Below are 15,794 nucleotides of genomic sequence, written 5' to 3'. Positions count from 1 at the left end.
ATCAAGAGGGCAAGAGTTAGTTTTTAATGTCAGAAGTTGATATAAAGAATAATGTTTATGCAAATACAGCATGTATTTGCATTGTGGAATGAACTGCCTTCTAACAAAGGCTGAAACCGCTTGTTTTTTGTTCACATACTCGGTTTCATTTCTGTATTCAAATCAGATTTTTGGGTTCGAGTCACCTCTGCATTATCAGACAAGTTCCTATAGGCCAGTCTACCAAAACTAAATGGCTTAAATAAATTATTTATTACCATTGTGCAATGACAAATAAAGGCAGTATGTACAGCAGGTAATCCATTTGAACAAGAAGACCAAAAAGTGCACAAAATGAGAACACATACTATTTCAAAACCAGATTATATGCATCGTTCTAGGCTGCTGGTTTCACATTAGAGTAACATAAAAGCAACAATCATACATGCTCCTGGTCTTATTGTGCATGACTTATCTGTGCAAGCTATTCCAAAGATAAAATCATTCCTGATGGACAAATCCGCTTAGAAAGACCGCAAACACCATTTCATGTTGATTTGGAGAATATTAGTAGACACAGTTTGTGCTTCATTAGCCTGAGATTTGATGTTATGTTTTCTCTGGGGTTAAGAGGGAATGGTGCACATCCTCGTCAGCATATCCACTGCTGTCTGACTGAAAACTGTCCCCTCGCAGTGGTGACGCTGGGAAAGGGAAACAATGTATAAAAAAGCTGATGATTATCAAAGCACACAATTCATTTTCAACTGTTTCTGTGAACCAAAAAAACGATAGTGTGCAGATTTTCTTGTGACTTCCTGTTAGGTTGTTTCCCTGAAATGTGATAAGACAGACTAGATCAGCCGGACCCAATTTACCGCGTAAGATGTGTTTTTAACAAGTCAGCAGAACACCTCCCTTTATCACCACATTAACATATGCTGCTTTCTGTGAACTTGTAAAGCTGATTTTGCTGAATATCAGCTGTTCAGCTGAATAAATTTTACTAAACTGATCAAGAATTAGTCAAATTAGTGGTTAAAATTTTCCTCATGAGTTCTAATCATGAAAAGGACTACTCATGTTACTTACATTTGTGGTGATGCGCCGAAACAGACAATGTGACTGTGGAGCAGAATTCTGATGAAGTGGCTTCCTCTTCCTCTGCACTGTGAACCTGAATTGAAACACTATACTTCATGATCATGCCACAAAACAATGCCACAGTATAGAAAACTAGATCATTACATTGCCAGAGTGCTGTTTTCTTTTTCAAAACATGCTGCCTCAATGCTAGTTTGCTATGCATTTGCTAATGTGTTTGTTGTGGTTTTTAGCCTGTTGCTTACTGGTCAAGCCAAAGTTTCTATTGTAATGCTTTCATTCATTGATTAGGGGAAAATTGTAAGTTTGAGGCATCATTCGTGTCCGAAACAAACATGATTAGTAGATGCTACAGTACACGTCACAGTTGAATGCTTAAAGGGACAGTTCACCTCTAGGGCTGTATGAGGTTCCATTTGTGCTTTGTACTACACATGTCCTTGTCTACAGACATTACCTACTTGTTCAGATAATTCAGTATATGTACTCTGTTTATGTCGTATTGCTCTGTTGTCCTTACTGTTGTCTTTACTCATGTTCTGTTCAGTCATCCTTACTGTCACGCTTACTGAATGCAGTGAAGTTAGTTTTAGGTTCTATATTAGCTGCATATTTGCCTAGGCTGCTTAAGGGACCATCTGCAAAATCCACTCACAGTGCAAAAACATAAACAAAATCCAATTGTTCATTAAAACTGATCATTTTTACAAGGTTATAGTAAACAGCTAGTGGGCAGACTGACTATATGTGTGTTTTTGCCAAATATCTCACTTTATACACGTACAGTACTTGTTTTATGGAAAAAAGCTGTACTTCACCTAGATGATATTTTCAAATTCCAGGTGCTATATTCCTTGTGATATTTTGCCAATCCCTCCCTTCATAAATGTACAATACAGTATTATTTTTAGAAAACATTGATTTACACAAGTACAGTACACTATTATTATAAGAAAGAAAAAAATTCTTGAAAAAAAAAAAAAAGTTCCAATGGTTGTAGCACATTACTAGTGAAAAGTCTGACATACTACATGTGATTTGCTAATATGTCCCTTCAAATATGTACAGTACAGTATTATTTTGGAAAAAATACTGTACTTCACCGAAAGTTTTTCTTTTTTCTTTTTCAAAGGTTGTAGAACAGTACTAGTGACCAGACTGACAGTACAGGTGAGATTTTGACAATTTTTATATAAATATATATATTGCAGTGGACTATGTTTAGAAAAAAATATATTTATATATGAAATTACGTACAGGCAAAATCTTGCCTATAGTAAGTCAGTCTAGTCACTAGAAACCTAATACAACCACTGAAACATGAACAACTCTTTAGGTGAATTACAATATTTTTTTTCCTTAAATAATACTGTACTGTACATGGAAACTATTTGCTAAATCTCACCTGTAGTAAGTCACTCTGGTCACTAGTAATGTACTAGAACTTTTGAAAAAGAAAAAAACTTTAAGTACAGTCATTTTCCTAAAAATAATACTGGTCACTAGTAATGTTATACAACTTCTGAAACGTGAAAACATTTTGATGAATTACAGTAACTGTTTTCTAAAATTAATAGTGTATTGTACTTGTATAAATGGAGGTTTTGGCAAAATCTCACCTGTAATAAGTCAGTCTCCTCATTGGTAATGTACTACAAACTTTGGAATATGAAAAATAACCTGATGATTTACAGCATTTTTTTCTAAAACAATATTGTACTGTACATGTATAAAGGCAAACATTATGGCAAAATCTCACCTGTAGTAAGTCAGTCTGGTCACTAGTAATGTACTGCAACCTTTGGAACATTAGAAAAAAATAATAATAATACTGTACTGTACATATCTAAAGGGATGTATGGGCAAAATCTCACCTGTAGTAAGTCCGTCCATTCACTATGTACTTCAACCTTTGAAATGTAAAAAAACCTTTTGATGAATTACAGTAATTTTTCTTAAATGATAATGTATTGGCAAAATATCACTAGGAATCTAGCCTACTAAAGCAACTGGGATTTAAAAATAACAAATACTTTCCCCCTTGGTAGAAACTGCAGTCCGGGGGCACACAGACCGGACCAAAAGGGCACTTTACCATCGGCAATTAAAGGGAAATGAGCTCAACCCACCCCCACCCCCTGTGCATGTCATTACTGTTGTCTTTACTCAGAAAATGAGTAAAAACAACCGTAAGGACAACAGAACAATATTGCATGAACAGAGGACATATACATCAACATATACAAATTTATCTGAACAAGCAATGACTGTAGACAAGGACAAACGTGTAGTACAAAGCACAAAGCAGTGAGTTCATTTTTGGCTCAAATGAAACCTCACATGAAACCTCAAGTGAAACTTCATCATCATGTTCTCCCCCTCATGTCAATCAAAACCTGTGACTTTTTTTCCAGAATACAAAATATATTTTTAATAATGATTTAAAGGGGTCCTATTATGCTTTTTCACTTAGTCTTTAATGTTGCTGTTTGAGCATAAAATAGATCTGCAAATTTACAAAGCTCAAAGTCCACTTCGAAAGGAGATATTTTAATTAACAGAACCACTTTTCAAAAACTAGTTTGGACTACAATGCATATTTTACGGGATTTGTGATATTAATAATATCGACGAATGGGATGAGACCTGGTTGAGCTACACTAGAGAAGGCAACAAGTGTTACAGTATCACTAAGTCGGAGACACACTAGCTTTTCCAAGGAAGATGAACTTAGAGTGGTTACAATCATCCAGGTTTAAATCACACTGATTGATTTGATTTCGATGCAATATTTACACTGAAGCTCGCAGGCAGCTATGGTAAGGGGCATGATATTTCCCAGGTGCCGAGTGGACCCAATCACTACACACACTGACCCAGCTAACCAATCACAGCACATTTCGTATTTCAGAAGGCGGGCCTTCATTTGATGCAGGAACTATTCAAGCCGTTCATGCAAGACTGGGGAGAGAGGTATTGTAATAATGTAAAACGTGAAAATGTGCTTTTCGAACAACCTAGTATGGAGAGCCTGTTCTAGTACACCCCCAAAACAAAATCAAGACTTTGTAAAAGAGCATAATAGGACCCCTTTAAATGTTTTTGTGCATACAATGAAGCCCAGTGGGGACCCACTTTCATATTTTTCACTGTTTGTCAGACATTTTTCAAACTATCTTCTTTTATGTTCTACAGAAGCTCTGGAACAATATGAGGGTGAGTAAACGATGACGGAATTCTCATTTTGGGCCAACTGTCTTAAGGTTTGGGGTTTGTTCAAAGCCCTAACCCAAAGTATGAGCAACTGTAATTGTGTAAAAAGTAATAGCACGAAAGCTTGCGGTATTATAAATGATGAGTCACATTAGAATCTCTATGCAGAGATGGAATGCAAAGAGGAAGTTTGGAGGTGGATTCAACAATAAAGAGTTGAATAATACTCTGTTAATGACGTCTAATGGGAGAATCTGTGTGGGCTACTGCTCTTGGCGTGAAATGCATTAAAATGGTAAGAGATAGCGTACCTCTTCCAGCTCGAAGGAGTTGCCTTGTTTGCTCAGGTTTAGTGGTTTTACCGGGCTTATAAACCTCTTGATGTTGGATGAACTCTGTTCCTGTGTGTCTCTGTTGGAGCGGGTGGTGCCGTCCTCCCATCCAGATATTGTGATCTGACATAACTGATCTGACTTGGGTAAATTCTTTGCATTAGGTTGTCTTACAGAAGGCTTTTTAGTCGTCTGGTGTGTAAATGGTGAGTTTTTGATATCCATACTATTTGTGTGTATGCAGTGATAAGGTGCCTGATTCACATATTCAACAACCTGAGGGCATATGATATCATGGGCAATGATAGGAACAGGTTCCACGGTAACGCTGGAGCTATTAGAAAGCACAGAATGCAGACTACAACCTTTGGAATTCACGTCCATGTCCGTTTTTGGCTCTAGGCAAGGTGCACACTCTGCTAATGTATGCCTGAGGTTGTGTACATTTTCATTTGTCGTCTCGGATAGCGACTGACAAGGCATACGCTCTGAGGAATCAGTCCTTTCGGTGTTTTCCCCATACGTCTCCTCCTCAAGTTCTTTCTTGCTCTCTATAAACCAGTCCAAGTCTGGGTCCAGATCATCTACTTCCATTTGAAGACATAACTCTTCATTGTCATCTTCTGCACTCTTCTCAACTACACCTGACAGACTGCATTTACGCTTACGAGGTGAATTGCTTGGAGACGTGGAGTCCGAGCCACGGGATCCCGTGTATAAACACATTTTGGAGATAGTGTCTTTTAGTCTTTCAACAGGGGAGCGCGGTTCACTGCGGACACTGGTTCGAGACAAAGTCCTCTCCACAATTGGGGAGGTGAAGGTTAACTGGGGCGGTGCAAGCTTCTGAAGAGGTGTTCGGGACACATGGGAGTACAGCGAATAGAAGGCATTGGCCATTGCCGTCAATGCTTCTACTTGTCGGAAACGACCTGCGCAAAAAACAGAGATGAAGGTGAAGGAATGTGTCTACAGTTGCAGTACCAGCAACATTTTGAATCTCTGAATTCCTTACTTGCTAATGAAAGACAGGGGTCTTCCTGGCGTATCCTGGAGAGCTGGGATTCAAGAAAGAGGCGGAAGTTGATGCCTCTGAGCTGGGATGGGAAATTGAAGAAGCGAACTGGGATACGGGCAGTGACCTGCGGTTCCTCGCAACCGAAACCCAGCTGGAAAAGTGTCTCTTCTGCATCTTCAGCACGCATTTGGAGGACCTCAGACACGCTGGGGGATTTTCGAGATGTTATGAAGAGCGAAAGATATTTAAGAAACCAAACAAAAGTATAGAGTGACCTCAGGTAGACAGAATCTATGCCCACGGAATTCCAGCTCCTGTCATTCACAAAGACCTTAGTTCTTCATATGTTTATTTGTTGAATTTTTTGAATAATTTCAGGCTTTCAAATACCAACTTGGGTGTAGTATGTCAGTTCAAGAAATTCTGTTGTTAGAACTGAACAATGTAGAAAATGTGAAAAATAACTGAGCTGTTTGAGACTACTTTAGTGAGGGCCACATATTTATATTACAGAGTCTTATTGTAATGCAGGTCGCATAAATTTGCTACTTTATAATGCATCACTCTACATTTGCAACCAGCCAACCACCTTGCTTAGCTCTGCCAAAACCATTTATAGTTTGATTTCAAAAGCACAAATTCATCTTGAGCATGAAAGCAAAATGCATACTGCAGAAAAGTGTTTTGGCTATTTCCTGCCAGGCACTAAGTGGGGAACCTTCATCCAGCAGGCCAGTTAAATGTAGTGCTATTTGGTCCAGCCTGTTCTGCCTCTCCCATGCTCTTACCTGGAAACAGTCCTGTTTGTAGTGGTTGAGAAGGCACTGGATGCGACACTCTGGCCCATGCTGAATAATGACAGGTTGAGCTTCTGTTGAGGTGTGCTGCTGATATACAAATACAATGAAAGGATGAATTATGGTAGGGTTAGGTTTAGAAGCATTAATGAGTAACTCAACGGTACAACAAAATGAACCTATTCCTTACCTAAACTGTGGTGCACCTGATGCATAATATAATGCAGTAGCTGTGAAATAAAGAATTCAGGTTGAAATGAATGCTGCTGATGTTTACAAAATTATGTATGCAAAGTTTGGGGTCACTTTTTTTTAAAGAATTTAGTAGATTTATTCAGCAAAAATGCATTAAATTGTTCAAAAGTAATTGTAAAGACTATTAGATTTCTACAAAAAATATTTTTCAAATAAATTCTGTTCTTTTGAACATTCTATTCATCAAAGAATCCTGAAAAAAATCATGATCTCCACAAGCATATTAGGAAGAACAACTATTTTCAATATTGATAACAACAAGAAATGTTTCTTGAGCACCCAAATCAACATATTCAATTAATTTCTGAAGGATCATGTTCCACTGAAGACTGGAATAATGGCTGCCATCACATGAATTAATTACATTTTGTATTAAACGCTGCCTTGGTGAGCATATCTTATCAAAATCTTATAGACCCCAAACTTTTGAACAGTACTATACCTTACAATAAACACTCCTTTAAAATAAATAAATAAATACCATACATACATACATAAAAATAAATATCTTATTTACCTTATCACTATTTTAAAACACCATTCATTTATTACTTGCATAATGTGTTTCCAGATGCAAGAGTGGCTCAATATGATATGCAGCGCTAAAGATGATATGGCATCGGGGGAAAGAGTGAGGGGAGGTTCGCTCTCAAACATAAATGCAGTGCTGCTTCGTACAGTACATAATCACCACCATCATACTGATTATGAGATCCTTACTGACAAGCACGAGGATGTCACTCAAGAAAGAGGTCTGTCATTATAAATAAGCAGTAATTATTCAAAACTGATTACAAGGGTCTAGTACAAAAAAGGCTTCAATTAGCAGTTATCCAATATGTTGTGCAGACATGGAATATAACACCTGGAGGTTGCAATCAAAATAAAGTTTATGTAAAACTACTAGTCATTCAGCAGACACTTTTAGACTCTACAAAAGAGAACTGTTTGTTTCACAAGGTGATGTGCATGTTCTTAACCAATTTTAAAACAGCTGTCACCACTTCTTCATTATTGCTTAGTTACAGTTACAGTTGTGTTGCTTCTACTCACCTTCCGCACCCAGAGTCAGATCATCCTCAAAGCTGGTACCTGTCCTCAAAGGGCCTGTAGAGTTACATTTTACAGTTTGATCAGGATACAGACATACAGCAGAGGTCCACTGGATATTCTAGTCATTAAACACTCACTGTAAAGCCTGCACAGAGGCTTAACAAGGTCTCCAAAATGAGAGTTTTGCACAGTTCTAATGGCTGTTATTCATCACACACACACGGTTTGCCGCGCATAAAAGGATTTTAAATGCATGACGTGTGCGTCGGGTGGTTGCCTCCACGAAGTGCATTTAAAATCCTTTAATGCACGACAAGCCGTTGATCATCCCGCTTATTCCGTGGTCATTTGCCAAGTTTTAGACAAGTTAAAACTAACATTGCTCTTTCCAGCGCAATATTTGACCGGAAGGGTAAAATGACAGTTATTTTCGTCAGTTATGGTTCGTTAGCTCTAGCATTCTGCCTGCATCAAATCAGACACAGAGATTAACTAGACAAATAGTGCGGTAAGATCACATTTATTTGAATGAATTAATAGCACTTATTTCAATTAATTATCAATCGAGAGAGAGAGAGAGAAAGAGAGAGATGACAGTTGGGAGTGCTTTACCTGCGTCTGCGCGTCTCTCTACAAACAATTAATTACTTCAAAAACTGCGATTTTACCACCTCCCTGTTGAGGAATATAATGTAGTACTCTAGTATCTAGGCTATTTTATTAATAAAAATCAAGGGAATCATTGACAAAAAGTTTATGTGTGTGCATAGCGCAATCTACGATCTTCGACCTCTCTATGTGTGTGTGTGTGTGTGTGTGTGTGTGTGTTTGTGTGTGTGTGTGCATCAATTAAAGAAGTGCATTAATATGGAACAGTGATTAAACTGACTTGGAACTACCTGTGCATTAAACGGTTTTAGTGCATACCTGCCAGCCAATCAGAATCCAGTATTCAGACAGACCATGGAATATGTAAGGGATAATCAACGATAATCATTAAACGATTTGAATGCACGACGTGGAGATTATAAATATAAATCCAAAAACTTGTTTTGCCCTCAACCTACCTATTGTTAGGTGACTGCTTTTGGCATGACTGGCTTCATTCCTACAGAGAAGATGAAGAAAAGAAAAAGGAAAAACAAATGAAAAATTCACTTTTATCAAGTGTGAATCAGCAAAGGTCTGTGGGCGGGATGCGGGCATGCAGTAAAATACTGTGATATAAATAGAGACACACATGCACACAGCACATCTTTCAATTCTTGTGGCAGAATGTACTGGTAACCCTTATTAAACAAATGTCAGTAAGATATCTTGCAGCTTGTCAAAGAAGGTCTTAAGAAGCCAGAATATTGCACGCTTTACAAACACTTGATACTGTTCGGTATGGCATCTGCCTACCGCATCTATGAATGCATTTAGATATACCATTTATAGCCTTTGCAGAATATATTTCCAATGTGTAAAATGTATCGATCTTAATTCTTAGAAATCTGTTTGAAAACACTTTCTTTATGACCTCTCTAGGACTTGTAGGAACTTGCAAAGCCTGCACGGTGAAAAACAATAACAAAAATGTCAAGATTTGTCTGCTATTTCCTGATCCAGAAAAGGAACATTTTAAAAACACAATCTTCCTCAGAACAATCTATAAATAGAGCAAAACAACGTAGCTTTCATGTGAAGGTACTTTGTGAAAACATGGTCCTTGACCCTCAGAGATTGATGTATTTTTAACCTGCATGACCTTCAGCGAATAAACCCAAGAACATTTGTGGTTTTCCACTCACTTGCTGTTATTGTATTACAACTGACACACAATGGCTGTCTTTTAAAGAAAGCACTCACACAAACACTCACCCACAACCTTGAAGCCAGGTTTCAATTTTTCCAGCAGAGCATCCTGTGGAAACAAAATAAAGATGCACATTGTGATCTTAGCCTGTCTGTTTGAGAATGGGTGTGTGTGAGTGATAGAGAGAGAGAAAGAGAGAAGTGTAAATGAGCTTTCTGTTTTGGAAATAGAGTTTATCTTGTGGTAACTATGCACTGTTTGTGGTCTGTCATTTATCTCTGACATTAGCAGTTATAATATAGTGAGCTAAACTTAAAAGTGACCTGATTAAGCTTTAATACACTTCTTTTTTACTTTTATTCCAAACTATTGTCCAACATATATATATATATATTTTTTTATCTTGATTGTGTTTTGCTTAAAACAAATTTACAAAATAAAGCATGCAATGCTCCCAAAAAGTATTTGGGTTCCTAAAAATGCACAAATCTCATTCTGTTAGATAAGAACCAAGTGGGGTTTTATTTAAACAAGGATTACACAAGTGCAGCTTTCAAGCTAAATATTTCCCAGATGACAAAAAAATGTAACTAAAACATTTAAAAGTGAACCCATAAATGATCCTGGTTGCATTATGTACTGTAGCTTCAATTCACATACTCAAGAGGAAATGAGATATGCAGCTTTTGTTTCCATATTATCAACCTATTGACACAGCTGAACGTTAAACATTAACCTGATGCTCACCATCCACAAAGACATCATCTTGGAGAGAGAAATGAGACTGATGTTCTGCTGTTGGGCTGCGGTGTTCTGCATCTCTTACGGTAAACTTGTGGCGGCTGCTTGCCCACGCTTGTCGCCTCTCGATCTTAGAAGGACTCTCCATCTCTGTGGCCACCTACCACAAGAAAACAATTTATTTAGGATTATTTAACCTAAACCGGAGACTGATTGACAAACAGTATTGCATAAAAAAGCAAAAAAGTATATGCAGCAGGATAGACTACAAAATTAAAACGAAACAAGTATTAAAATCACTCTCAAATGTATATTCTGGCAAATGTATATGGAGACAGATTAGTCTCAAATATAATTCACGCAAAAAACACGATTCACACATGCGTAAACAATTTCACATGCATGAAACCTAATTCACGTACACACAAAAAAAATTCACGTGTGTGAAAAAATAATATATTCACAAAAAAGCAATTCACATGCGCAAAATTAAAATATATATTCATAAAATACATTTCACAAATGCAAAACACAATTCGTAGATATACAACTGTGCACCAAAAACCTTTGAATGTTTAAAATGTACGAGTGTCTGAATGTACAAATCGTCATTTACTACGAATCCACTCGGATTTGTGTGTGTGTGTTTTTGAGACTTTCCTGGCAGAGCTCTCTTCCCACGTGGGTCTGTCGTACTCTTTAGCCAATCAGATGTGAGCTTACCATTCAACCAATCATATCATAAGCCACCGAGAGTGCATTCAAGGAGCACGATTCTGCGCACCTTTTGCAATATGGATTAATTAGAACGGAAATTAAGCCTTTACATCAGTAATCCCATAGACAGTAAAAGAAATGGACACAGCGACCCAATTGGAACTCAATTGAGACAAGTGAAGCCCATTTTTAGCGATTTTTAGAACTTCCGTTTCTGACGCGCAGACTCAAACTAAGCTTGATGACGTCAGCAACCTGTCTGACAGATGTAAATCTTCTAGTAGCTGTGCGTGCAAACTGCCATCGTTAATCTTGCAGAGACGGCGAGCTTGAGCGGGGGGGTTCTTTGGCGTGAGTGAGCAGGAGTAAGTATTCTGATTAATTATTTTGTATAGTTTTTTAAAATGTAACGCCAGGGCTTCTATGGGCTTCTCTCTTGACGTCTCCCCGGTTGCCTGCGAGCTTCTGAATGCACTCTCAGTGGCTTATGATATGATTGGTTGAATGGTAAGCTCGCATCTGATTGGCTAAAGAGTACGACAGACCCACGTGGGAAGAGAGCTCTGCCAGGAAAGTCTCAAAAACACACACACACAAATCCGAGTGGATTCGTAGTAAATGACGATTTGTACATTCAGACACTCGTACATTTTAAACATTCAAAGGTTTTTGTGCACAGTTGTATATCTACGAATTGTGTTTTGCATTTGGGAAATTTATTTTATGAATATATAATTTTATTTTGCGCATTTTTTTTGCTTTTTTGTATATCTACGAATTGTGTTTTGCATTGAATTTTTTTTGTGTGTACGTGAATTAGGTTTCATGCATGTGAAATTGTTTACGCATGTGTGAATCGTGTTTTTTTGCGTGAATTATATTTGAGACTTATCTGTCTCCATAAATGTAGGCCTCTATATGTAGTCAGAGTTTGTGCCGATTTTGTATATCAAAATAATTCTTTACAGAAACTCATGATGCTAATGATTATAATAACTTAATGCTTAATGAATTAGAACCTTCTGATTCATACCAGTACTGTCATTTAAAAACGCAAAATCGCAAATCAAATAAAGCCATACGTGGCATTATACTTTCATAGCTACCTCAGAACTATTTTGTACAGAAACTAACAACTTATATAGACACATCAGGAGGGTTGTGTTTTCACTCCTCTGTGGGTGATTTCTAATGTTGAAGTGGTCAGTGTGCAAACTGTGAATTGACTTGCAGAGAGGAAATTATCAGCAAGCGACTGAAGTTTCTTGAATTTTTTCTTTTCTTTTCTTTCTTTCTTTCTTTCTTTTGGATTGACGTTCAGCTCTCAATGTAAAACTTTATACTACGGGGCCGTTGAATGTTTGAATCTGATTGGCTGACAAAGTTTTGAGGTGTGCAATTATTTTCAGGCAAACGCACTGCCAACGTAGTTCCAGGCAGCTCTCTACCGCATTACAGTTCCATATCACTTCGCATAGTTAACTTTAATAACGGAAATTAGCATACAGTAGCCTACCGATACAGCACTCAGGACTAACAAAAACAACAACATGACAGAGGTAGCCTAATTCACACAAGATATCGCTCTCTCTCCCTTTTAACTTAATTAAAAACTGCTTTAGAATGCTATCAATGGCTCAAGCCTCCATTAAGTTACCAGCTTTAAAATGAAGTTTTGGAACTAGCAAAAGAGGCGCTGGATGAGATGCGGAAGAAATAATCCTACTCACAATAGCGATTTAAGTACAAAAACCGGACGAATCCTTTTAAATATATCATCTCATCGATGTCTTGAGGTGTGGTAACTGTAGTATACGCGGAATAATTGACTCCGGGCCGGTGAATTATTAGAAAAATAATGCACTTCTGAGGTGGTGATGCGGCCACGACACGAAGCGGAGTATTGCGGAATAACGTTAGGCTATTTTTCAAATAATTCAACAGTCAGTCGTCAATTATTCCTTACATAATAAAATGATAGAAGCACCATTTATGTTTGGCCAATGCTTCTAATGGAAATCCTGAGGAATAGTCCTCAACGATGTTGCTATGTTGACCATCTCAGGTGAGCGACTAATGAAAATTAGCTACTTGTCATCTGTCGGAAATCATTTTAAACAAAACATATTTTTGTCCTAACGTTATATAAAACACATTGGCCTACAATTAATTAATACTAAGTAATAATGCCAGTATTTTGACAATAGCGCCTGATAGTTATTATCCTAGCTGAAACTGTTTGTCTGCATTGCGCTTAACGTTAGTCTACTTCAAATAGGGGAGCGCTATTTCTGTTACCCAGCGTTTTTTTACGGAGGTGAAATAAGTTAAATGTGACCAGACTACAAAAATGAAACTGAAAACAAATATGGAAAGCACTCTGAAATATAAATTGTGGCAAATATTAGTCTAAAATGGCTCGAGCACTGTACCGTTGCAGCTAACGTTACTTTTACAACGGATACTGTTCATGAGCGTCTTATACCGAAATTCAACATACGCCCCCTGGCTAACTTTTTTACTGACCAAAATGTTTAAAAGCTCAATTGAAATGCATATGTATGTAAAAAGTAGCCTATTACTTTTTAAACCCGTCCAGACTTTTCTTTTGACTTCCTGAGTCTAAATTAAAGCGTTATCAACCTGCTGTCATCCATCCATCCATTACTTGCAGCACGAAGACAGATTGCGTTATAAAAGGAAATCACGCGCAAGCAGCAAACACGTTCAATAACACCACAATTGCCATATCACTTTCATTTATTAAAGATGTCGCATATTATAGGCTACACCCAGTCGAAAGTGCCTTACACAAAGCAATACGCAAGTTTAAAATAATTAAACATTCTTTTCTTAAGGATGTAGGTTTCCATTTTGCATCACGCTACATAGCCTACCTTTAAAAGTGCCTCGATCAGTCCACTCTCATGGCAACGGCATAATTCACCGCTCTACTGTCCTGCATCCCACTCACACTTACATCTTAAAGGATATCCATCGCAAGACTAAAAATAACACACGGGAGATTAAAAACCATGATCGATTGTTGCGCCGCCCGCCAACGCAAACTTTGGTGCTACAGTCATGACGCGCTATAACTGACGGAAGCGGTAGGAGGAAGATGTGCTGCTGTGAAGAGCAGAATAAGAACTATGTTGTGACCACACACTGTTGTAGGAAATTCTGTTACACACCGTTTACACAGCAAGTTTTGGTGGTTGAGGCATAACAGACGTGTGCAAGATATTGCGCCATAAACGCACAGTGTCTATAAGTTTATTTTAAAAAGATGTTTTGTGTTTTGTATGTGTGCATGTGTTTTTTTTTTAATCTAATACTTTGTTTATAGTTTACTATTTTAACCATTTTTCCATCTATGAATTTGTGAATTGTATGTGTGACATTGGCTTGCTTTACTGTAAAAGAAGTGTTAAATTTGAAGTTATCAGTGAAACTGCCAGTAAACAGCAACTTTCTGAAGCATATGATTATAGAGTGTCATAACCCTCACTTTAACCATTAACCCAGTCAAATCTTGTCACTCTGTTTCACTTCTTAGAACCAAACTTGTAATTCAGAGAGAATTTGACAACTGTGAACCAAGAAGCATCAATTTGGTGAGGTAAAGACAGGCCTGACTTGCTCTCTTTCACCGTGAGGCTTTGCAATATTAAAATATATATTCTTGTGTGTTTTTAAAACTTCGAGGGGGCAACTTTGATATCTGAAAAGAGTGGAGTGGGTAGTAGAAAAGGACAGGGAATAGGAGGATGAGATGAAGCACAGAGGGGAAGAGCGGAGGAGGGAAAAGAGATGAAGGAAGAGAAATAGCAGAGATGTAGGAAGAGGAGCGAAAAAGAGTGGTAGGCATTGAAAGAGCAGGGGGAGAGATGAGCAGAAAGAAAGGATGGAAGACAAGTGTTGAGAGGGAGCAATGCTTAAGAGGCTCAAATGAGAGCTGCTCTAATTGATCATGTTATGAAACGAGGTCTGTTTTTGAAAGAGGCCAAATAGAGAATGCAATCTAATGTGAGAAGATTTAAAAGGATAGTTCACCCCAAAAAATTAAAATTCTGTCATTAATTACTCACCCTCATGTTGTTCCAAACACATAAGATCTTTGTTCATCTTCGGAGAAGTCAATGCCAATATGTCACAGTGTTTGATAGTGTTTATAAGAAGACTGTAGTCCAATGATATTTTTAAATGATAGTGTAAATACTTTTCAAAAGTTTGGGGCCAGTAATTTTTTTATTAAATTAAATTATAAATTATTTTTTATCATTTGATTTAAATTATTTAATTATAAATAAATGTAATTAATTTTTTATTTGACAAGAATGCATTGAAATTATAAAAAGTGACAGTAAAGAAATGTATAATGCTACAAAAGAGTTCTGTTTTAAATAAATGCTGTTCTTTTGATCTATCTAATCAGCAAAGAATCCTTTAAATAATCAGGGTTTCCACAAAAATATTAACAACACTGAACATAATAAGATTTATTTTTTTCAGAAAATTGTATATATATATATATATATATATATATATATATATATATATATATATATATATATATATATATATATATATAAATTAAAAGTGTAAATCTAAAAAAATAAGGAACTGTAACAATTTTGTTTAGATGGATTGACATTCTTAAATTACACTAGGATGTCCATTTTCGTTTTAAAGGAAATCGTGAAGATGGTGTTTGCAACATAATAGCACTCTTTTTCTGTAAAGTTGTAATGAAACACTAGGTGTCAGTGTGTATCCATTTTAAT

At 37.0% G+C, this 15,794-nt stretch overlaps 1 protein-coding gene across 5 annotated transcripts; it reads right to left on the bottom strand.

Annotated features, from left to right (window-relative positions):
- Positions 1-235: 235 nt before the first annotated feature.
- On the bottom strand, positions 236-14,141 carry LOC109070160 (protein TESPA1-like). 5 transcript variants are annotated; one of them, XR_006155043.1, is made up of 13 exons: positions 13,905-14,141; positions 10,297-10,450; positions 9,615-9,657; positions 8,819-8,859; positions 7,752-7,805; positions 6,634-6,673; positions 6,435-6,533; positions 5,644-5,852; positions 4,608-5,560; positions 2,958-2,993; positions 2,843-2,882; positions 1,072-1,156; positions 236-683 (listed from the first exon to the last, which is right to left on the bottom strand). XR_006155043.1 is itself a non-coding variant. In XM_042726418.1 (12 exons), exons 2-12 carry the CDS (start codon positions 10,436-10,438, stop codon positions 589-591), a joined length of 1,794 nt encoding a protein of 597 aa, XP_042582352.1. In that variant the 5' UTR covers positions 10,439-10,450; positions 13,905-14,140; the 3' UTR covers positions 236-588. The 5 variants fall into 5 exon arrangements, 4 of the variants coding, with proteins under 4 accessions (XP_042582352.1, XP_042582350.1, XP_042582351.1 ...); XM_042726418.1 differs by lacking the exon at positions 2,843-2,882 and having other exon boundaries at positions 6,435-6,530; positions 13,905-14,140; XM_042726416.1 differs by lacking the exon at positions 2,843-2,882 and having other exon boundaries at positions 13,905-14,139.
- Positions 14,142-15,794: the final 1,653 nt, after the last annotated feature.

This window comes from Cyprinus carpio, chromosome B6 (genome assembly GCF_018340385.1).
Source record: "Cyprinus carpio isolate SPL01 chromosome B6, ASM1834038v1, whole genome shotgun sequence".
NCBI lineage: Eukaryota > Metazoa > Chordata > Actinopteri > Cypriniformes > Cyprinidae > Cyprinus > Cyprinus carpio.
The sequence above is the reverse complement of the archived record's forward strand: the minus strand, read 5'-3'. Positions and strand labels throughout refer to the sequence as shown.